This window comes from Stegodyphus dumicola, chromosome 5 (genome assembly GCF_044657685.1).
Source record: "Stegodyphus dumicola isolate Sdum_Otavi_A_Nest chromosome 5, ASM4465768v1".
Classification (NCBI taxonomy): Eukaryota; Metazoa; Arthropoda; class Arachnida; order Araneae; family Eresidae; genus Stegodyphus; species Stegodyphus dumicola.
Window position 1 is genome coordinate 189735153 of NC_140772.1, and position 23692 is coordinate 189758844.

General features: G+C 32.4%; 1 protein-coding gene and 1 long non-coding RNA gene across 6 annotated transcripts in view; one reads left to right on the forward strand and one right to left on the reverse strand.

The window, feature by feature from the left end:
• LOC146997368 (uncharacterized) overlaps nt 1-23692 on the reverse strand; it is a 369770-nt gene that overhangs the window by 156135 nt on the left and 189943 nt on the right. The window lies entirely within an intron of this gene.
• Nucleotides 1-23692, forward strand: part of LOC118200599 (ATP-dependent translocase ABCB1-like) — a 123794-nt gene that overhangs the window by 85306 nt on the left and 14796 nt on the right. For all 3 annotated transcript variants that reach the window (XM_035372560.2, XM_035372561.2, XM_085817494.1), the window contains exons 9-21: nt 624-734; nt 3027-3152; nt 4247-4450; nt 5569-5739; nt 5828-5989; nt 10942-11208; nt 11804-11962; nt 13412-13513; nt 13720-13797; nt 15545-15628; nt 16302-16505; nt 19706-19806; nt 23311-23451. In XM_035372560.2, coding sequence (XP_035228451.2) covers nt 624-734; nt 3027-3152; nt 4247-4450; nt 5569-5739; nt 5828-5989; nt 10942-11208; nt 11804-11962; nt 13412-13513; nt 13720-13797; nt 15545-15628; nt 16302-16505; nt 19706-19806; nt 23311-23451 — 1910 coding nt within the window. The remainder of the gene's footprint in view (nt 1-623; nt 735-3026; nt 3153-4246; nt 4451-5568; nt 5740-5827; nt 5990-10941; nt 11209-11803; nt 11963-13411; nt 13514-13719; nt 13798-15544; nt 15629-16301; nt 16506-19705; nt 19807-23310; nt 23452-23692) is intronic.

Consider the following 23692-nt stretch of genomic DNA (forward strand, 5'->3'; position numbering starts at 1 on the left):
TTCTTGTTGCTTATGCTCACTTGTCTGACATAGTCAGCTCAAGCGAACGAAATTTCTTGTGGCAAGGAGCACTTGAATACGCCTGCCGTTGGCAACAGCCTTGAACACCATTCAGGTGATTTAGCTCAGTTGCGCCCCCAGTTTTGATGGAGAGCAATCCGGGGGGGGGGGATGGGTCCCAGGATCTCCCAGCCCTCTCCCTTTCCACCAAACCACATGAAAGGACTTTCGGGCCGCCGCATATTTAGAGTGCTGCCATACCGCACAGACACTATACATTTACACAGACAGACACTATACATTTACGAACACCTATGCTTTCTCCGGGATTCGAACCCGGGCCCTTCGGCACGGCAGTCAGCGACTTTAACCACTATACTGGTTGGTTGGCGTGTTACGTTATTTTTTAACCAAACTATTCAGAAGCCGCTTGTGTAATCTGTACTGTAGTCAGTTAAACTGTGATTGCGTCGAATGATAATGCACATAAAAGAAATGACGTAGGTGGCTTTTGAATTCTATTGAATAAATAATGCACTTTCTTTATTCAATCGAACTTTTTCTGTATCTTGAAATGGGACTTATATACGCATAAGAAAAACAATAATAGTTTCTTCTTTCAGGAACCACTTATAGATAGCAGTTCAGAGGATGGATTGAAACCGCAGTCGGTATCTGGAAATATAAAACTCAAAGAGGTACATTTTAACTATCCAGCAAGATCCTCTGTACAGGTAAGAATAATAACAAGAAGAAAGCTAAATAGCTAAAATTTACAACAGACTATTATTTTAAACTTTATTTGAATTTTTACATTTTAGAATTATTCATTTGATTAAAGTTGTTAAACGTACATATATTACTATGAGCCTGATGCATGCTTTCAACATCTGCTGATTCTGATTTTCAGTAACACAGTAGAACTCCAATTATCCGAATCAATTGGAACCATACTTCATTCGGATCATAAAAAATTCGGATAATTGATTTTTTTTCCGAAGAAAGGGTCTACGTACACATTAATTCATTACTGTATGTACTGTATGTTGAAAATGGGAGAAGAAAAGATATTTTTAAAGAAAGAGATATTTTAATTAATTAAAATGGAAAGGCAACGTACATGTTATAGAGCGTACTGTACAGTACTTACTAGTGCTTGAAAGTCATTGCTTGCTGAACATCTCGGGCAAAGTAAGCTGTTTGACGGACACAGTGCCTGCACTTAAAATTTCTTAGCCAGCCGTTAATTGCTTTAAAAGCTAAACGCGAAGCTTCTGAGATAAGACCTTAGCTTTTTCACAAAGAATCGCACCCGAAATTCGGTTTCCCATAGAACGTTGCTGCAAAAACCACTTGAAAGCGACTTCTAAATTTTTGTTTGTTGTTGCCTTCATTGATTTTGTTGAAGAACTTCCATCTTCGTTTTCAAGAAGTAATACAAAGTGTAGGTTTGTTCCTTTTAATGTCTGAAATCGTTGATTGTCCAACACTACGTTTCGTCTTCATTTTTTTCTTAAATTCTGATAGCGATTCGCATAGTCGGACTTCTGATAACTGGAGTTGTACTATACTACATTTAGATTGAAAACTAACTGTTTTTATTCGCCTTGAAGAGATAACCTCTCCTACAATTTTTTTTCTTTATTTGAACAGAGCACAGCGTACTAAGGATATCTCCTTAAAAAGATGCTTTAAAAGGGATGCTTTCGCGAGAACTTCCTTGACTGGTATTTTATATAACGAGCGAGATAAACTACAAAAATCTCTGCGCAGCCAACTTATTCATTGCCCAGGCTGGGTCGAACTACCAGCCTTCAGCGAGCTTATATACTTGGTCATTAGTGGGCTTACCTGTTCTTAAACTTGTAGGATTTATATTTATTTTAAGTTATCTTTCCTGTCAAACCTTTACTTTTCCTTAGAATTGCCAATGCTAGAGTATGTAAATTGTAGTAGAGCGCGCAGTGTATTCAAATTTAGCAGAAGTAAGTTGAGTTTAAATAAAAGGAAAACGAGATTGTAGGTGTGCTTCTTGATTCGCGAACGTGAAGTTTGCTAGGTAGAAATTTAAGAATCGCACGTTTCGGCCTGTGTGCCTATCTCGGTAGTTTTTGCTGAATCTTTCAACTGCTTAATTAGTAAGCTCGCTGAATCTCAGCGGTATTTTAGAACGCGGTTAGGTTAGTTTAAGATCTCAGAGCCTCGTGGATAGTGATCTCGCTATTTTATTCATCCAGTCATTATTGTTTAGTTTTACGTTCTGTTTCAGTTAAACCGCCGGGTCGGCGTAGTTTATGAGCGTCAAGTGGACGCAGCTGTTATTTTTTAAAGTTGAATAAAAAGGGCGCTAAACCCTTCTTACGTGTCTGTGTAAATTTACACTTAGTAGCAGTCACTATCACAGTTGCTGACAAGTCGGGGCCACAAACGATACTACAAACTTACACTCCGAAATTAGCAGCAGCAGACGGTTCCAGCTTTAAAATGTGTATTTGTTACTATTTTAGACAACCCATGTATATTTTTTTAAAAGTTTACTTTTTACTGTGTTTTGTGATTATAATCTAAATTATCAAAATGTATTTTTCTGAGTCTTTATGATTCTAATGTACATATCAAAAGAAGAGACAATATGCTACAAAAAGGTTAGTAAATTCATTTTTTATTATGAGAATTTATACTGAAGATTTGATATTTTATATCAAAATGAAGAAATTAAAGTAATGTTTCATATAAAGTGTATTTAAGGAATTTCCAAATGAGTTTATAAAATTATTCCAGCAATCTTTTTTTTCCCTTAGCAAATTTAGATAAATATTTATTATTAATAATGCTTTAGTAATTCATTAAAAACGATTAATTTATAACCTTTTAATCTTCAGTACTAATTTGTTGCATGCTATCTTTTTGTAACACCATTAAATTCTTGTATAACACTATTCCCTTCTTAGTGCTTATACATGTAGGCAACCAGTTTCTTGGTAAAGATATTTGAGTGCATTTAAATTTTGTTGAAATATTTTCAGGTGTTGAAAGGATTATCCCTTGATGTAGCACCAGGAGAAACAGTTGCTTTGGTTGGTCCCAGCGGTTGCGGTAAAAGCACAGTCATTCAACTGGTACTTCGGTTTTATGACACACATACTGGATCTGTAAGCACACACATTTTTCTCTAACAATTAAAAGAATAATTTCTTCTATTTTGTATGACTGTTTTTTGTAAATGCCGTAAGAATTTAAGAACGAATTAATGAAGAATTTTAGGATTTTGAGAGAGGAACTTTAAAAATTATTTATGCATTCTCTGTGAATCTATTTAGGGATTTTCCAGTTGATAGCTAATATGCTGATCACCTACATCACAAAAGCCTTGAACTGAAGAAATGTCTTCATTTTCTGCATTACAGTTAAAAAGAATAAAATAATTTCATTACCGTAAAACAATTATAAACACAAAGTAATGACTTCGTTCCGGACAAACTGCAGAAAACATTATCTTAAATACACTACCCGTTTCAGATAAAATAAAGCAGTAACATTAGTTTTTTATTTCGTAGCCGGTAAAGCAAATAATGATCTAGTCTTATTTTTGCTTCAGTGAAATTAAATGAATTATTTATTTATTATTAACATAATAATACTATAAGCTGACCTATTTTTCAAACACATTAATATTATAATTGCTTAAACGCATACTGTTTTATATTATTTAGATCAATATAAAGATTAAAGACAAGTGAATAAATTAGTCACAAATTTAACTTTACTTGACCTTGAAAGATGAGAAAACTTTCCGGATAGTTTGAATTTCTGATACCTAGTATCCAATACTAAGAGTTGTATTTATAAATTTTGTACATGTTTAGAACTGTTCGTATTTGTAATAACGCTCATATTTATTCTGATATTCAGATTTGTAGTAAATAATTTATTAGACGTAGTCAGTTCAAAATATTTTAATGAGAAATAGATCTTAGTTTAGTGATTACAAGCCAAATCTATGGCTATAAGGGCAAGATCAACGAATAAAATCGCCAAAGGAAGATTTATTACCATTTCGAAACGAATAATAAGTAATAGTTCAGACCGATTTTTATTCGATAAACTGAAATTCGGCCTTAATTTATTCTTTTAAATTAATACATTCCCTAGCGCAATTGAATATTTCGACAGATTAACGAATACTTCCATACATTAACGTTCTTTTCAAGTTAGTGTAAGTGATATTTATTAATTTTCTCCTTAGGTTGAACTGGATGGATGCAATGTGAAAGATTTGAACGTCGGTTGGTTGAGGGATCATATAGGCTTGGTTGGTCAAGAACCTGTTTTGTTTTCTACTACTATAGCAGAGAATATTAGATATGGAAACTTCGATGCTACAGACGAAGAAATCATTCAGGCGGCTAAAATAGCAAATGCACACAATTTTATTGAAGCTCTTCCTTTAGTACGTAAGCATATGAATGTCTCATATTAAATAACTATTTTAAATTTTCTAGTGTCATTAGATTAATTCGAAGCAGGAGACATGAAAAATTCGCAATGCCCTCGCCGGACTCGAACCACAGACATCTCGAATACGCGCCGAGTGTGCTGGCCATTACACCACGAAAGCGTTCTAAGGAGGCGAGAGAAATACCTTATTACTTAATTATTGTAAATATTTTATTTTCGTATTCTTAAAGCACTATAATATCACTATAAGAGATAGCAGGGCTACCTCCCAACAGGGGGCATTTAGCATGTTATTGTTCGAGAAGTTACAGACATCAACATTTATACAGCCTGCATTTAGAATTGATATTTTCTCCTTTCCATAAGTCTGCTTGAACTGAAAACCAAGATCACTGGTACTATAGAAACCATTACGCCAGATATATAGGCTAGGTTGTGGCAAGAATATGATTACATTATTATATTTCATCATATAATAAGTCGTATAAGAAAAGATGTGCTCAATGGAAACTTTGCAGCGCGTATTTGCGAACGTGATCGTTGGCTCTTTCTATCTATGGATTCGTAATTGTAGTTTTCATATATTAATTAATTGGATTGAAATTATTTTGCTTTAAATTCCGCCAATAATTTGAAGACACCCAGTATTATAAAGTGAATAATCTCTTAGACTAAATTACGAGTTATTTACTATTAGCAAAAAAATTAAATGCTATGTCATTACCTTTTATTTTCCTTTTCTATATGTCTGTCATTATAAATATTAAAAATGCAGAGTTTTTTTGAAATTTTATAAAATATATAAAATAAATGAAGCTGTCACAAAATTTTAACCTTTCAGTTTTACTTACGAAATATTTGTAACTTGGGATCTAATGTAGGTGGTAGAATACTTAAAAAAATAATTTCTGGAGAAAGAATCAATACCTAATTCCAGCATTTTAAAGTTTATACAATATTTAAGTAGATTAACGCAATACTTGTCTTCAGTTCTAGCATAATTGAAACGCAGCTGAAGCCAAGTAAGTTTTAAAATGCTCGTCTTAGAAATTAACTAATTATAAATCAATGAATACAATAAATATATGTTTTTGCTTATACGTTTTTCAGAAGTATAATACATTGGTCGGTGAAAGAGGAACACAACTGAGCGGAGGTCAAAAGCAAAGAATAGCTATTGCACGAGCTCTCATAAAAAATCCCAAAATATTATTACTAGATGAAGCTACTTCTGCGTTGGACACAGAGAGTGAATCCGTTGTGCAGGCAGCTCTTGACGAGGTTTTTTTTTTATTTTTGATGTATATTAGAAACCAAAATGCAATGAAATGTTAACTTTCCGAATCCTAATCGTTGTTTTCTTCTGTAGGCTAGATTGGGACGCACAACAATAATAGTAGCTCATCGTCTTTCTACCATCAGAACTGCTGATAAGATAGTTGTGATAGCAGAAGGAGTTGTTAAGGAACTAGGAACTCATGATGAGTTAATGATGATGAAAGGAATTTATTATGAGCTTGTTCAAACGCAGGTAAATTACAAGGTTTTGTGAGATGAAACAAACTTCGAAATTAAAAAATACATCCTTTAACTTTATTTATTTATTGTGCTTTTAAACATGCATGTCTGCGCATGATAAATTATGTTATTTAAGTTCAAGGTGCTTTGTAACTTTTAATATGACTTATAGAATTTTTGAAGAAAGATAGCCAGAACTGTGAAGGAAACTATTGTTATAATTATGTGACTATGCGATACAAGATGAGATGGATAAGTATTTCTAGCAAAAGGTCACCTTGAGCACTTTCTGCCAAAAATAATGACAGGCATGATATGACACATATGTAAATTAAAAAGTTATTGACCATCACTAAATTAATCACGAATGATATTTTTCAGAAATAAATGACGCAAAAAGAGAGCTGGAAATATTAAATTTTTGAATCCTTGATTCTGATCCTCATTTTACTGATACCATTTATTCCTTCTAAATATCATTTTTCTTAATGTAGACATGCTATGAATGTTTTCTGTATCTCTTATAATTTCAATGTTATAATAAGAATATTCAAATTTTGCCGCTAGGTGGGTGCCCATTGAAAACATCGCGAAAAAGTCGCGAAGATAACATAAGGAGAATGCTCGTCGTACAAAACATGGTGTGAGAGAAGGAAGTAAGGAGGAAATATCTCAATCCTAAAACATAGTGGTAGTAAATAAAACAATAAAAGAACATTACAATTTTGAACTTTGAAACAAAATATCGTGGTAAAATATAAAGCCACCTACAAATCATAGATGACGATAACTTTGTGGATATGGAAGCTTTATAATAATAATAATATTTATACACATTCATTGATTTACATACTATAGTTTAACTATGTGTTGAAACCTGTTTAACATTTGTAAGAGTTTACCATATAGAGATATGAAGTTTATTAATAAATCTGAAATTTACCAAGTTGATAAAGAAAAACATTCACAATGTATTTCTGTATTAAGCACATACGTATCTAATTTCGGCTCTTCTAATGAATTCAAACAGTGGAGTGCAACAAAAATAAGTTAAAATTTAAAAGTGTAAATTTTAATTTCGTAATTTGAGTTTAAATTTTAACAGAAAAATTCTGAAGCATTAAAAACATTCCTCTCAGAATTTTTTTGTGAGGTTTTGTGGAGGGATAGTCAAGCCACATGTGTAATAAGGAAAATAATTTGAATATTTACATCTTCTCGAATGGCAATAACATGATAAAACTATGCTGATTCTACTTAATACTCAAGGAACATTTCTTTCACAGAATTCTGTATTAAATGGCTTAATTGTTAAATGTTTTGCTGTAGGCAAAAAGTAGTAGTAATTTCACGCGTTAATTTTTGACGAAAAAAGTATCTTTAGTTCTATAAAAATAAAAATATGTATTTTCTCTAAACGTATAACCTTTGTTGAAACTAAATACAGTAAACAAAAGAATAAAATTATTTCATATACATTATAGTAAATGTATATTTGGCCGACATAAAAAAGACGAACTAATTATCCGGATGGGTTGCGATCTTAGAGGTTTACATACAGAAGTTCTCCTGTGCATTTTTATGAAGAATAATAGCTGGCGATTAATACTCAGTTAACCTATCACAATAATGATCCATTGTTGCAGATGATATTGTCCAAAAAATGACATGTATAAAAAATTGTTGCAGCCTTAAAAAGAAGAAAAAACTGCATGCGTTGTAACGAATCTGAATAATCCCATCCAAAGGTGAGAGATAAAAGAAGTCCTCAATACGGCGTTTTATCTGCAACCAAGGGCATAACATATCTTTATCAAAAATACGTAAATGGAAAACCTTGAAAAATATTTTAGCAATCAATCTTCTTCGCTATTCATATTTAACATAGCTAGCAGTTGGTACTTCCAGTTTTTTTCCAGTTTTCCAGCTTTTTCGTGTTCTGAAATCACAGAGGAAAACTATAGTTTGTATTTTTCGTATGTAATTAACAATATTGCTTAACTAATAATATACGTTTGTAAAAGGCACACTCCATCTTAAATGAAATGCATTGAACTTAAAGAAAATGTTTTGGCTTTGATTCCGAAGGTCAAACTACATGTGTAATAAGGAAAATAATTTGAATATTTACCAAAGGAAAAAAACTAAGTGTATTTCAAGAAACAATCCTAACCAAAGCTATATTATAAGTTTTTATTTTAACTAATGAATTAAATTTAATTAACCACCTCTTTCACATTTTCCTTAGACACCCACCGATTCTCTTCAGAAAACGGAAAGTAACTCAATGTGTGCGAAGCTGATCTGCTTGTTAAGATAGAGTGGAAAAAAGAATATTGACTAAGCAATGTTTTTTTTTTTTTTTTTTTTTTTTTTTTGTTGTTGTTGTTCCCATGCAGACTGTTTACTTACGAACTGGAACAAACTAACTTACTGCAGCAAAAATGAAATTTCTGACATCAGTAACAATGAAATTTTTATTGAAATAGATCAGAAAAGTTTTCGAAACTACGTGCTTTTAATCTACAAATAGAAATTTTTAGTTTTAATTAATATTTTAAACATTATACAATGTTAATGTTTTGAATCAATATTAAACATTGTATAGGTAGCTTTCTATGGCGAGGTTAACGAGTCTTAATTTTCACTTTAGCTCAGCTAATATGTATAAATATCACAGTGACGGAATGTTAAATAAATTGTACTATTAAAACCGAATTAGCTAGCAGTTTTCATAAGTTTCTATCCTTTCCGTTAAAGTTATAAAGATTATTAATGATAACTGAATAAGCATAATTAGACTTCAGTAAAAAGGAATTGGAATTCGAAATTTAGTTTTCATCATCCAGGAAAAATGTTGTTATTTTCACTGGAAGGACTTTTTTTCTTAGTCTCACCCGAAGAGATAAATACTAAAAACTATTGCAGACAGAAGGAAATTTATCTCCTTTATTTATCTTTTATTTGCCTTCCACACCCAAAAGGTCAATTGCTCATCAGTGTAACAAATGAATGATTTAAAAATAATTATATATTTTTTAAAAAAGAATTTCGTCATTTTATACAATTGGAATAATAAATAAAATAAATTTATAGCATTATAAAATAAATCGATTGCAAATTTCTAGCTCTGTTTCTTGTGTATACTGCTGTTATACTTCAGTGTCCGCTGAGTTAAAAACATAATCTAATGACAATGAGTAAATAATAGCAAGAGATTCCGATATTCTCTCTCTATTTTTTAATTTTATTTAAATGATAATGTTCTCTTTAATATTTTACTTTCAAAAAAGGAAATAAAAACTAAACGCTGAGATTTTAAAAATCATTTTCTAAAGTCTTATTTTGTGGGGTTTCTCTTAGTTATTTAACCTATTATTCAAATTATTGTCATCATTTCTGAACTCCTCAACTTCTTGTCGCGTTTCCTCGCCAGGATGTAAATTTAAACTGGTGAATTTTGGAGTTTATTCAGAGCGTGCTTTCACTAGCCAGCGCACGTTTCGTTTATGATCTTGCTGTTACGTTAATACGCACCATGGCCATTTCGAATAATTGTCACGCCTGTTAGGTTTGTTGAGTCAGACTAAGCTAGCCGTGACTTAACGTACTAATCCCGCACTATTCTACGTTTAAGTTCCACGTTTAAGTTGTTTGTGTTATTGTAAAGCACGAAGTACTTGCCTTCTATTCAGAGTTGGAAATAATAAAGGGTTATTTTCACCCTTCTTCTGTGCTGGCAATTACTTCACACCTGTACGAGAATTCGCGAAGTCCATTTGTAGGATCTAGATTAGTTTATGTGGAACAGGAGAGTTTTTTTTTCAATTGCAGATTGTGAACAGTTACAGTGTAACACACAGTCCAATTAATCTATACAAGGCCAGATGTTGTGGTCTCTTTATTATTTAGGCACCTAATAGGTGGGCCACCATCGCTTCCTATGAAGGGACGGACAGTTACAACCATGCCTTCTCCAGGATTCGAGCCCACGCCCTTATCGCAGTCAGGCTTCCTAACCACTATACCGTGTGATCGGCGGAACAGGAGAGATAGATCTTATAATTTTAGTAAAATAAATAAATAAATAAATAATTTAGCAAAATAAATAAATAAATAGCTTAGCAAAATAAATAAATAAATAAATGTAATTTTATCAATTCGAATTGCCGTTAATATTTTTATTTATTAAACGGTAAAGTCCGCTGTAAAATAGTTGGTCTTTAATTTTATAAATATAAATAACAGTCCAGAATTTTGACGTTGCAGGTTTTTTTTTTCCATTTAAGCGTAAATAAAACTCTTATTCTGCTTTCATATTAAACTCCTAAATTTCTACAGTCTTCAACTACTGATCCCTTTCTTTCCTGCTTTATATTTGAAAGCTAACAGCGAAACAGTAAATCACAACGATCCTTAAATTTGGAAGTGGAGATTACAATCTGCTCCATGCCACAATAAAAGTTTCATGACTCAGTGTTTGGCTCACACAGCACTGAGTTTGTAATCGCATTCAGTTGTGATTTGTAGCCATATGTCTTTGAATTAATATTTAGGAATAAGCTGATCTAATTTCAGCGTTAATAATTTGATCGGAATCTCTCCAACACGGTATGAGTCTTGTTAGCTTTGTAAGCAGTTAGTTATTGTCAAATAACTAACATTAGCTGTCATAAATATTTATAAATATTTATTTGTGCTTTTGTAAAGAAATGGATTGCATAATTTATTTGATTACTTTATTTAAAATAGTCATTGATACTCATTATTAAAAAATTTATATAATATTTTTTTCTTTTTGGTTATTGTGCTATTCAAGTTAAGATGTACGAGTAAGGTAGCGTTTATATGTAGTCAACTGCGCATTCAGCTGAGTAATTACCAATTCAGATGTTAGTTGATGTGACATGACCTATTAGAACTAATCTAGCTCTGAAATTTAATTTTTATTCTGTTTTCGAACAGACAAATGAAGCTGAAGAAGAAGAGGATGAAAAAATAGATGAAATAGAAGACCTGCCCGAGCTTGAAAGAAGAATAAGTGTTCTCAGTGGAGGTTCAAACGCTTCAGATGAAGCACTCCCTGCGTATGAACGCCAAGTATCGCGTCAAAGCAGTCGTCTTGATCGGCAAACATCAGCTACCAGTGGTTACGATAGACAAATATCAGCTGGAAGTGGAAGTGATCGCCGAAAGTTTTCAGTTGAAGTTAAGAAAGATATCGCGTTACTGGTAAGTTTAATTTACTCAGTACTACACCACAGGATCCATATTAACAACGTTTTATTTATCCCTAGATTAATTCCGAGTTATGAAAACAGCCATCGGATCTTTATGCTTAACAAGATGTCAAATTCGATACGCGTCAAAAAGTAATTTAATTAAAATGTTATTATTTTGGATGTATTTTTATAACAAGTTTATTTGTAAGAAGGAAACGAAGATGTGGGACATTTTTAGCGCTGTTATATTAAAAGAAATTTTTGATGACTTGTACTCTGTGCATGAAAATATCTTCATCTAATTATGATTTTTGTATCAAAGTAAGAAGCTGCTTTCGATGACTTGTACCCTGCGCATGATATTATCTTCATCGTATTACAATCTTTATATCAAAGACTTTTATATTGCCGGAAATCATTTGAAGCGATTAATAAATAAAACATTTGGTAAAGGATATTATGGATCAGTTAAGTGGAAATCTGAAATACAACTTATTCAAAATATGCATGTATCAACTCCTCTCAAATTTACCAATGTTGTTTTCAATATTTTAAAATAGTGTGCCTGACGTGCATTTAATTTTTTTAATAATAATCTGCTATAGGGAGAAGACGAAGAAAATGAAAAGGCTTCTCCATCTCAAATGCGTCTTCTGAAAGTGTCAGCGCCAGAATGGCCCTATGCTGTAGTTGGAGGTATATCTGCTATACTCATGGGACTACACTTCCCTCTGTTTGGCGTGATCTTTGGCAATATACTTGGAGTAAGTATGCTTTATTTTAAATGGACACGTCTTCCACTATCCTTTAAGTGCATACTGTTTTAAAGAAAAGTATTACAAGTTTCTGGTAAATATATTATATATACCTAATTTCTTTTTGAAACGTTGTGAGCTGTTTGCTGTGAAAATTTGCTGTGTTGTGATATGTTTGTGAGCATTTAGTTTCTATATACAGCGTGTCTACAAATTTTTAAATTTTATAGAAAATTGAAATTTAAGTAAATAGTTTTTTCTGTCAAAACCGTAAAAAACAACCTTATATTTAGCGTAGGTATAATGAAACACTCAATCGATTTCGAGGGCAGCTAAAGGTCCCTCCTCATCAGGAGAAAGAAATACATAGAAAGAAGAAAATAGGAATCACAGAAACACGTGGCAGCACCACGTGTTTCTGTGATTCCTATCGATTGAGTGTTTCATTATACCTACGCTAAATATAAGGTTGTTTTTTACGGTTTTGATTGTCACATTAGCGTGTTTCTCTTCTAGTCTAGTTTTTTCTGTGTTGCAATTCGTTAAAAAATATGCTGTTGTGTGCATATTCATAGAGATAGAAGGGCTTGTATAATTCAAACTTTAAATTTCATTTTTTATCCTTGTCACATTTTCCAAATTAATTGAAGGATTTTCAAAATAATAGATTTCAAGTGGTATTTCTTTGACTGTTAAGACTTTTGAGAACATGAGATATAAAGAAACAACTACGTTCTGGTCGAAATTCAATTATGGATCTGCTAATGCTGGCTGTATTTGTTATATTTTCATATTTGTTATCATATGGTATATATATATCGTATGGGTATATATACCATAAGATTCTATGATTGCGTAGTCAGTTGTGGTACATGAATTAAAAATTACTTTTTTCTTTTTGCAATTTTTTAAATTACAATGACGCATCATATTCCTTATGACGTTCAATATGCTTTTATACGAATTGTCAAATGATATCATGAGTAAAATAATACACTACTCTGGATCTAACTTAACTGGCATCGGAAACTTCCGCTAGTATATAATATATATATATATATATATATATATATTAGAAAAGATTTTTCATATATTATCTCTAAATATATATATATATATATTACAAAGCGAGCAATAAGTCAGAAGCAATATATATATATATATACAGGGTATACGGTAAATATATATACAGGGTGTACCACTTACCCCTGACATTTCAGACATGGTTTCCTATGCAATTCTTAATCCTGATGACGTGCTCTACCTCCTCTAGAAGTTTGTCGCAACATTTACGGTACATACACACTGTATATATATATATATATGTATATATACATAAATAATTATCTATTTTCTAATAGATTATTTAACATGTTATCGCCTTTGAAAAAAGTATATAAATGTATTTACAGCACACGTATATATCAAGATTTTAAAAAATTTATATACTTTTATTAGGTACTAGCGTTACCTATTGACGAAATTCCTGAGCAAAGAGATTTCTTTTGTCTTCTATTTTTACTAATGGCTATAACATCTGGTGTATTCTCTTTCCTTCAGGTAGGTAATTTTGGCTGTTTATGTATACACATGTTTCAACTCTTTTATTTATATGTTACAGGTTTAATACATTTTTCCCATTATTTTGTACCAAAATGTTTGCATTTGTTAACGAAAACTATAGTCTGAAAAGATATTTTTGTACTTTTCACTTAATTTAAATTTCGAGTTTAGATTTTTAAACAATAAAAAAATTATTTTATTAGATATTCATGTTTTCTATTGCTGGAGAAAAATTGACTTGCAGATTGAGACAAATGGTGTTTGCCAATATAATCACTCAAGTAAGTTGACATATTTTAAAATACGTATGCATTTTTTGTTTCTCTTAAATCCTGCTTTTGAATTATTCAGTATCACAAATAAAATGGCTGATTTTAATTATTTTCGAATATGTTGTAGTGTTTCTCCCTTTTATTCTACTAAACTAAGTCCTGAGGAACCTATTGAGCAGCTAAGGGAATAATCGCTGATATCCAAGAACAAAAACATGAACTCAAGAAGGGATAATTATCTTTTATTTGCTCCAAGTAAAGATATACAGTCGGTCCCTTTCACAGCGCCTAGAACTCCACTTGGGTTTTACTTAAAATGTGAGAAATAAGAACTAACTAAAGAGACTTAACCGAAGCTAACACAATTCTAAGCTAGTTGACCCGTAATATTAAACTAGCTAGCGAAGCTAATACGGCCTAGCGTAGTAACAGTTAGAGAGTGTGGCTAAAAGGCAAACGCTGTTCAGGAATCCTAACCCTCTCTCTCGAAGTCAGTGGAACTTTGACTTAAATACTTTCTACTTCTCTTTTGCATTTAACGTGAGTCTATAAACTCATTCTGCTAAGGAATGGTAAGCTGAAGCTAGAAGAGATAGGAAAGTTTATAAACTTCAAATAACTGTTATAAAAGTAGAATATACTTTACAGTGTAAAATTATCTGAGCTAGGCAAATCTCGTCGAGAGCCAAATATCCATGCATATCTTAGTTATATATTTAAAAATTAAAGTCAGTGTTAATTATAACTTGCTGTTACGTTTATAAAAATAACAGTTTAAAAATGCATATGGTTTCGTCTATTTACCCGAGATCTGTATTTTACACTTTTTTCTATAAGTTTTATGCTCCTGAAAAGCTTAGATTATAATCCACCCACTTATTAAATCAAGTGCACAGCAAAAAATAACTTTCTTATTTATAATATGATATTGTTTTAAGCTTTATTCTCAGAATATATCCTCTCTCTATTCTACGAACAGAGCGATTGTGAGCCTAAACATGCATGCACAGTTTGCTACAGTTAATTTCTAAAACCGAGTACCTAAATACTTACATTAAATATCACGAATATGAGAGGAAAAAAACGGCAGTTGTATAAATACATTCAAGAAATGGGATTTCGAAGAATTATAGGCGAAATATGAATAATTTCAACTACAGATATCGTTTCACATTCTGTGTATTTCCCAAACTTATGTTTTATATGCGTTTTTTCTGGCTGGTATTCTTGCCATTTGGGTCTAAATGTGTTAGTAGAGATAGAATCGGGCTATGCGTGGTCAGATTCTAAGGTATTTCTCCCACCTTCTTAGCATCCTTCGTAGTGTAGTGATCTTTACGCTGGGCGCGTATTCCAGAGGTCCGTTGTTTGATTCCCGGCGAGGGCGTTGCTCATTTTTCACTTCTTCCTGTTTCAAAAGTAACCTAATGTCTACACAAGATAATATATAAACCTTTGCTTGTTCACCGGTTTGATCAAGATACTTTAGAATGATACGTAACTAATAAACTTAAATTTTCATAATCACGACTGTAAAGCAACAAATTTCGATCTTATACGTTCTCTTTGGTTCCTTAAATACCCTTCTAAAACTATAGAATATAACCCTTTCTTACATTGTTTTTTAAAACCTTTTACTGTGGAAATAAACGGAGCTCTGTGTTTAACTTTTTTACATTTTGCTTGAAAATTTGAAGTGAAATATCTTAGTGCTGAACTTCTAAATAAATGACATAATTTTGCCATTTTTCCGCAGGATATAGCTTTCTTTGATCATCCAAAAAACAGTGTTGGCTCTTTATGCGTCAGGTTAACTTCTGATGCTTCGAGTGTTCAAGGGGTAAGTTCTAAATTTCTAAATAAATTTTAAAATAAGAATATCCGAGTTTGACATAATATATCGAGTATAATTTAATATTTTAATTACTTCTAATATTTATATCGCGTAAAATATTGTTCAGATTGTTTCTTTTGAGACCCATAAGTGTGTACAACATTCTTCGTTTCACTTTAGAGTATGCGTGCATATCATATCTATGAAATGTTTTGGTACTATGCGTAATGAAAAAAATTGAACTCCCTTATTATTCTCAATTAATATTTTTCTTTTCTTTCCATTCAATTTAAATATAATAATGGTAACTGGTACATAGTTTTCGATTTCATAAAGTTAGTATCTGAAGAACTTCAACTGTTACATGGACTCACGCAATACATTTATTGACGTATAAAAAATGCAATGATGTAAAATTTGTTATTTATTTGATTTTATGCTGCATTCTTGCTTATATTCTGCTTTCGTATATTCAAATGATTTTAAAGAGAAAATTGTGCGCCTTTCCTTTATTTTCCTGTTTTTAGCGTTGTTTCTTGCTTTCACACATTTTAAGAAAAAATACAAAAACTAAATAAGCATTAAACTAAGCATTCATTCCAAATTGTCATACGATTTTTGCGCTAATAAAAATCTGTAATTTTGACTTGCATTTAATTAATGTTTTATTATTACACAGGCAACAGGTTCGAGGATTTCCACTCTTCTTCAAGCCATATCAACTCTCATCGTAGCTATAACACTGGGAATGTGGTACAACTACAAAATTGGTTTAGTGGTTTTATCTTTCATCCCCTTTGTACTATTAGCTACATATTTTGAAAGCCGTATTGTAAGTGGTCACATGGCCAGCGAGAAAACAGGATTCGAAGATGCTTCAAAGGTATTAAACACACTTCTGTAAACATTTTTTTGAAATTACTGTAATTCGTATTGTAAATGGTCACATGGCCAGCGAGAAAACAGGATTCGAAGACGCTTCAAAGGTATTAAACACATTTCTGTGAAAATTTTTTGAAATAGATATTTTTTTTTCTGATTCGAATAGCCTACGGAATTAATATCTGCATTAATAACAACATTACTGAAACCTGTTATTTTAAAATAGGCACTTCAAGGCTTCTCACCCTCAAAAATCATGCCTCATAACAATGGTAACGACCGCTGCGGGAAAAATATTGAATCCTCTAAATATGCTAAAATCGACTTTTTTCTTCTGTGTGGCGATGACTACACACATTACGATTCGTAAATGATGGGAGGGTCGCTACGACCTTCAGGTGCCTATTTTAAAGTAATAGACTATAGTATATTTCAGAAAATCATTGAAAACAAGTCTTTAGAAGTTATGAAATACTTCGAATAGCATTGCGATTAAGTTTGTGTATTATAAAGTAAATTCGAATTTCAGTGTATTGAAATACGAGTTTATAAAAATTCATGATAGACGAATGTATTATAAAAGAGAAATTTGGCTAAAAATAAATTTCTTTTTAAGAAATTTCTTTAGCTTTTTAAAATATATTTAAGTATTTATAAGTTTGTTAAACAGCACTTGCAAAAAGTGATTTGCCTAAAATAACAAATGTTTTCGGGTGATATATGCTCATTCACAGAATAGCTTTAAAAAAACGCAACTTTTAACATCTTGATAAAAACAGTTAGGTTTTAAAGAGTTTTGCAAAAAAAAAAAAAAAAAAAAAAAAACGCAAATAACTGGTAACATCAAATTTCCTCTTGCGTTTTTGCCACTTGTTTTCGCTTATTTTGCCGTATGAAAATCTACCAGGGAAAATTGCTTGGAGCACACTTCTTCGGAAGAGGGGTATATATGTGCAATTAAAGTAAGTTCTGATAACGTTAAATTTTTCAGTATTTTTTTTTATTTCTGTATTATACATTGCCCCTTATTATTCAGGTTAGGGAGAAAAGCAAGCTTCTAATAAAGCTATGTAAGTAAAATTTGGAGATTTTTGTTACTGGTAATGGGTTACAGCTATAAGTTTCAAAAGGATCTAAGGTAGGAGAAAATTGTGCAGTGTATTTACTGAGCTCACAAAATCCTATTGTAACGTATGATTATATATAATGAACTGTCGGGGGAAAGATAATGAGATGACAACCTACCCTCGCATTTATGTTGAGCATTTGGAAGAAGGTTATTCGCACGGAATTTGAAGATGTACAAGGTCTGTCCCGAAAGTACTGCGCCACATTTTCTTCGGCCGCGACTATCCGTCGCACAGCGTTGCCGCTCACACGAAAGGGTGGGTGGTGTCTTGGGAGAACAACACCAGTCGGCTCCGAGCGCCTGGAGAGTCACAGTGCCTATTTCAGTGAACACTTGTGTGAGTGCTCGGTCAAAATCAAGATGGAAAAAACTCTCGAGCAGCGATACACAAAGTTTTGTTTCAAACTTGAGAAAACACCGTCGGAGACTTTTGGGTTGCTTCAGTCCTGATTTCTCCCTGCCCGACTTGTGTTTCTTCCCGAAGATTAACAAATTCCTCAAAGGACAGCATTTGGGGAACCTGGAGAACATCAACGCGGCTACGACCAGGTTACTAAAGGACATCCCTGCGATGGACTTCCAGGACGCATATAAAGCATGGGAATCGAGATGAACAAGTGTGTTAAAGCAGGACGGATGTATTTCGAAGAATATTGAGTAATTGTACTAATCGGTTCAATAAATTTCTTTAAAGTAATGGGCACATTACTTTCGGGATAGCACACCTTGTGTTTCCTTGTATTACTTTCGGGACAATACACCTTGTATTTCCGCCTATCCTCATCAACTTTTACCGGAGACTAAATCTCCCAGGACACTGGGATACTAGTATTCACAATAAAGTTAGCACTACAAATAAATGAATCTTAATACTTCAAGTTCACTCCATTAGTAATATATATATATATATATATATATATAGAGAGAGAGAGAGAGGACGAGAGAAAGGGTACTGTTGGTTCACACTTTAAAAGGTTTCAATGAGAAGCCTTGAAATTTATATACAATCAATACTAGTTTTAAATAATTTCATGAACTGCACATTCTTCCGGTCGGATCCAACTTCCTGAATTGAAAGTTCTCTATTGTACGTTAAAAGCCTAGGTGCAAATATAAGATTTCATACAGACCTTTTAATTGTATGCTTTCTTTACAAATTTTAAAAAGGAAAATGTCAAGGGAAATGGATGAGATTAAAGATGCTTTTCCTTTAAATCTATCACCTTGATGGTACGGTTTTCACTCTATTCTATCTGCTTTTAATTCCAAGTTTTTCTCTTAATCCTTCCGCTAGTTATTATCGACACCATTTCTCTTAAATTTTATAAGAGCCTCAGACGCGGTATCATGTGAAATTGAATGCAGAGCATCTGAACCGTATTTCATTCTTTCGGTATTCATTTAAACATCTATTGAAAATAAAATGTCGAGACGACCTAAGAAATCGGATGAAATTAATCAAAATTTGCCTGAAATAAGTTCAGGACAAAGTACACAAATGCTTAAGTAATCATGATCAGTATCTAGACAGAGATACAAAGCAGCCAAAAAAGAACATTCAAAAATACGAATATCAAAAATAAAGTAAGGATTATTGTGAATAGAATGCAATTGTATGAATCGCTACAGTTTTTAACGTTGCCTCTATATCGAATTCGAGGATAATTCCACCAGTTCAGTTAGATGAAAAAAAACGAATTATTATGTGAAAGAGGTAAACAAATTTAGATTCCATCAGCCAGGTGTTATGTCGAACCGGTCCAATGGATGCTGGAACCAGTTGAATCATAAAAGAATCATAAAAAACATAATCGAGAGATACACGCACATTGCAGGGCTTAAAAAGCGTTCTGAGTATGTGCGTGTTCTCTGAGAGCTACAACTACTAACATTCAAATTTACAAGTAAAAGATCTAAATTCATATCCATCTTAGTTGAAGTTTCTTTTCAGCTATGATAAATTTAAATCTGTGTATTTGTTGTGACCTTTTGTTGGAATGTATTTAAACAAAGGAATTCATTACTGCAGTTAAATAAACTCTGAAATAATTTTATTTACGTTGCATTTTCAGGTTGCAATAGAAGCACTTGAAAGCATTAGAACAGTTGCATCACTGCACCAAGAGAAAAGATTTTATGCCAAATTTAGAGATGCACTTCTCGCTCCTCACAAGTGAGTACTTTAATCTTTAATGCTACATGTTACAGCGCACATACATAACACAAACTAACTAAACATTATCTATATATTCATCGTGCACTATGTAAAAATATACATCGTTTCATCGATTCTTTTATATCAGAGATTGTACTGTTAAAAATTGAAAAATTTAACTCACAACATTTATATTTTCACTTTTGTAGCAGATAAGTTTTACGGGCTAGAAAAGAAATAACGTTTATTTCTAATTAAATGAAGAAAGATGCCAGCGAAAGCATCGATGATTAATCAATCCCTTTGCCGCATAGTGCTATGAGATACTTAAGTTCAGAAGTCCTAAAATGAACTTGTCAACTTCTTAACATCTAAAATTATTAAAAGTAACCTCAGTCGGGAACTTCAAAGTGCCCCATGTTTTCACTAATTTGCGGTATAATACGAGATGCCCCTAAAGTTGACTAACTGAGGAAAGTTTATAGATACGTAAAAAAAATGAACTACGAAACAGGAAACTTGCTGAGTTAAACATTTTTGGAGTTTTTATGTCTTTTATAAAATAAAAGGTTCAGTTTATCAAAGGGCCTTGGGGGAAAAAAATTCTGAAACTGCTGCACGAGAAAAGTTTTGATTTAACAAAATGTCGTGGGCAAAGATATGATGGTTCAGCAGTAACGAATGAGGCATACAATGGTGTGTAACAACGTATAACAGGGAAAACCGGACATGCGTTTTTTTGTTCATTGTGCGAAATATAATCTAAATTTAGCTTCTTTGAAACAGTCGAAAATGCTTATTGTTATTTTGATCATAATATTGTTCGCTTGGAAAAACTGAAAAACGTATAAAAGAATGGGATCACATAACATTAAATTGATACAAAAAGTTCTATTACTATTCACAACTTTATAAACAAAATTAGTATAATGCAGAAATTTTAGTAATTTGTTTTTAAATTTTAAAAACATACAATACGGCTCACGCGATTTTTAGCGTGCATGGAATGAAAATATGTAAATTGTAAACAATATTACTCTCTTACAATGCTATAAACCTGCAGTGCCATCTAGGTGTAAAACGAAACGTAAAATATGAATATTAATATATTCTTAGCCTAAAGGAGAAAAATCGGGATCCATACTGAAAATAAGAGAAATTAACTTACGGACGCTATTTTCACTCCCGTATTACGAGACGGATTTCGTATCCCGTGGAAATCGCGGGCGCCGTCCGCGAAGGGTTAAAGCAGGCCTTGGCAACCTATGACCCAAGAGTCACCGAAGAGCCCATTTCATAATTTCAAGTGACCTACTTCAGTTCCAAAATAATGTAGAATTTATAAAAGTGAATTATGAAACCTAAATATGAAATGAATACTTGAAATAATAACAATAATATTTTTGTTTGATTATAAAGATGCGTTGTTAATTTAAATGATAAAAATTGTAACATAATTTCAAGAAGAAATCGTTAAGTTTGGCAACGGCGTTTAATAACTCCTTGATAGACATCTAGAAAACACTAATGTTTCGATCTAAGTTCACTTTCAGTTGTAGCATTTGTTCAGTAGTGCAACAATAAATTCAGTAGAGAAGAAAAGTAATAATTAAGTAGCTTTGGCATTCTGTACGCATTCTGTTTAACTTTATAAATGCTGGCATATATTTTCAGACTTGAAATTTATTGTACGTAAGAACAGGGCAGCTTTGGTGCGAAAATTTCAGATACTTGTATTCGTCTCAACTAACTGTAAGCCAAATTTGACTAAACTGATATCACAAATCCAGCATTAGGAGAGCTCTTAATAAGAAAAATAAAGTTCATTCAATTATCTTTGTTTTTATAATAATTGTTATTTTAATTTTTATCTTTAAAGTTTAAAGCGTATTGTAATTATTTTCTCAATAAAATTCGTCTTATTATTCACCAGAAAAGACTGTGTAAAACTAAAATATTACTGACCCGAAATGTGTTCGTAATACACTTATTTTGGCTGATTTTGACCCGCAGTCAAAAAAAGGTTGCTGACGCCTGCCTTAAAGCGTAGGTTTGTTTGGGTTATGTGATTGTGGCAAAGCCTCGCGGGCTGCCTGTCTAAGGGGAGGGATGCCTTCGTGGAGGACTTCCTAAAGGAACTGGCTCTTATCCACATTAAACATGGGGAATACCGCGAAAGCGCCCATGCAGGAAGCCCGTTTGCGGGATTTGAACCTTGAACCGAGCTACCAGTGTTCAGCGATTTTACCGCTCGGCCGCTGGTGAGCCATTAAAGTATAGATTTGGTGGTGTGATGAAATGTCTGAACCGCATAGTTCTGACTAGATAAAAAAGCAAGGAAACAAATGAAGTGATACAAGTAAAGACAAAACTGAAAATATTTGTCATTATCCTACTCTGAGTTAATCCTAAAGCTAATTTGCTATAAATCCCACTCTGAGTTAATCCTGAAATCCTAAAGCTTCGCAATAAAGAAGTTTTAAGATTCCTAAACGTTGTTTTAAAGTCTTTGCAATTGTAGATCTATTACCACCAAATGTATTACTGGAGAATGCCTTTGCCTAAAATTGTCAAACTGCGATGAAAATTTGGAGATTTGGTTTCTGTCGCTTAACAAACAATCGTCTTTCAATGGATCCCTTCACATGTAGGTATCAACGGTAACGAAAAGGCAGACTCACTAGCCAAGAGAGGAACACTTGCGCTACAAGACAGCATCACATCATTTAGAGTCACTTAAAAAGCAAATTTTTGAGAAATTAGTGGATACTCTTAAATCTGACGAGGCAGCAAAAGCAACAGGCAAATCCTGGGCGAACATTCAAGACACATGGAAAATTTTTTGTCAAAAACCTCATAAAGAGACTGTGGCAAAGTTCAGACTGCAAACATGTCACGATTGCATGGCACATCATCTTAATAAAATTGGCATCCTTCCATCTAGTATGTGCCAAATTTGAAATTCGGTCATCATGGATGCAGAGCATCTTCTTATATGCCCATAACTAGATAAAGAGTCTCAGAAACGTGATGAGATAAGTAAACTATGCTGGAATGCCAGAGCTTTCATGAACTCCTTGTAAAGATTACATCTCTTACGTCCCTTTACTTGTTTAAATTTTTAACTTTTTAATTTTGCTCCCATGTTCATTTATTCTGATTTTTACTTTATAAATGTTCTTTTTTATTATTCATCATTGTTCATGTGTGATACTTGAGCTGTTTCATAAGCTTAGATTAAAATTTAATATGTTTAGATTGTTACAAATGTTGCTGTAGAACTTTAGCATGCATTAGGTTTCATTTGTATTTAAGACAATAGTAGAAAGATAAGGTAATTAAATTTAGATAGAAATTTAGGTAGGAAATTTAAGTAAAATGCAGCAGATGCGGCAGAATTATGGCGTTAGCAACATCGTTTATAGATTATAATAATAATTTAGGTATTAATTACTTTTAATGCAAAATATTATGAAGGAGTGTAGAATATTTTATAGCCTTTTCTACTAATTCTCTTTTCAGAAAATCTAAACTGAAATCACACATTAGAGGAATAACTTACGGTTTTGCACAGGCTATCCAGTCTTTCGCTTATGCAGCTGCTATGTATTATGGAAGTATTTTAGTCGCCAACAATGAACTTAGTTATGGAAATCTCTTAAAGTAAGTACCTTAAATATTTTACAAGATTTTATTTAACTTGGTTTCTCCGGTTAATTCCCCCCCCCCTCTCTTGAATTCTTGAACTGAAATCTTGAAATTAATTCTTTACCCTCTTCTACCGACCTACTTCTTTTGAAATTTTTCGCATGTGTATACAATATACTACAGGAATTTTTTCAAAATTTGTTATGGTTCCTTTTTTACTGAATATTTTAATACATATTTTTTTCCGTACTTCCTT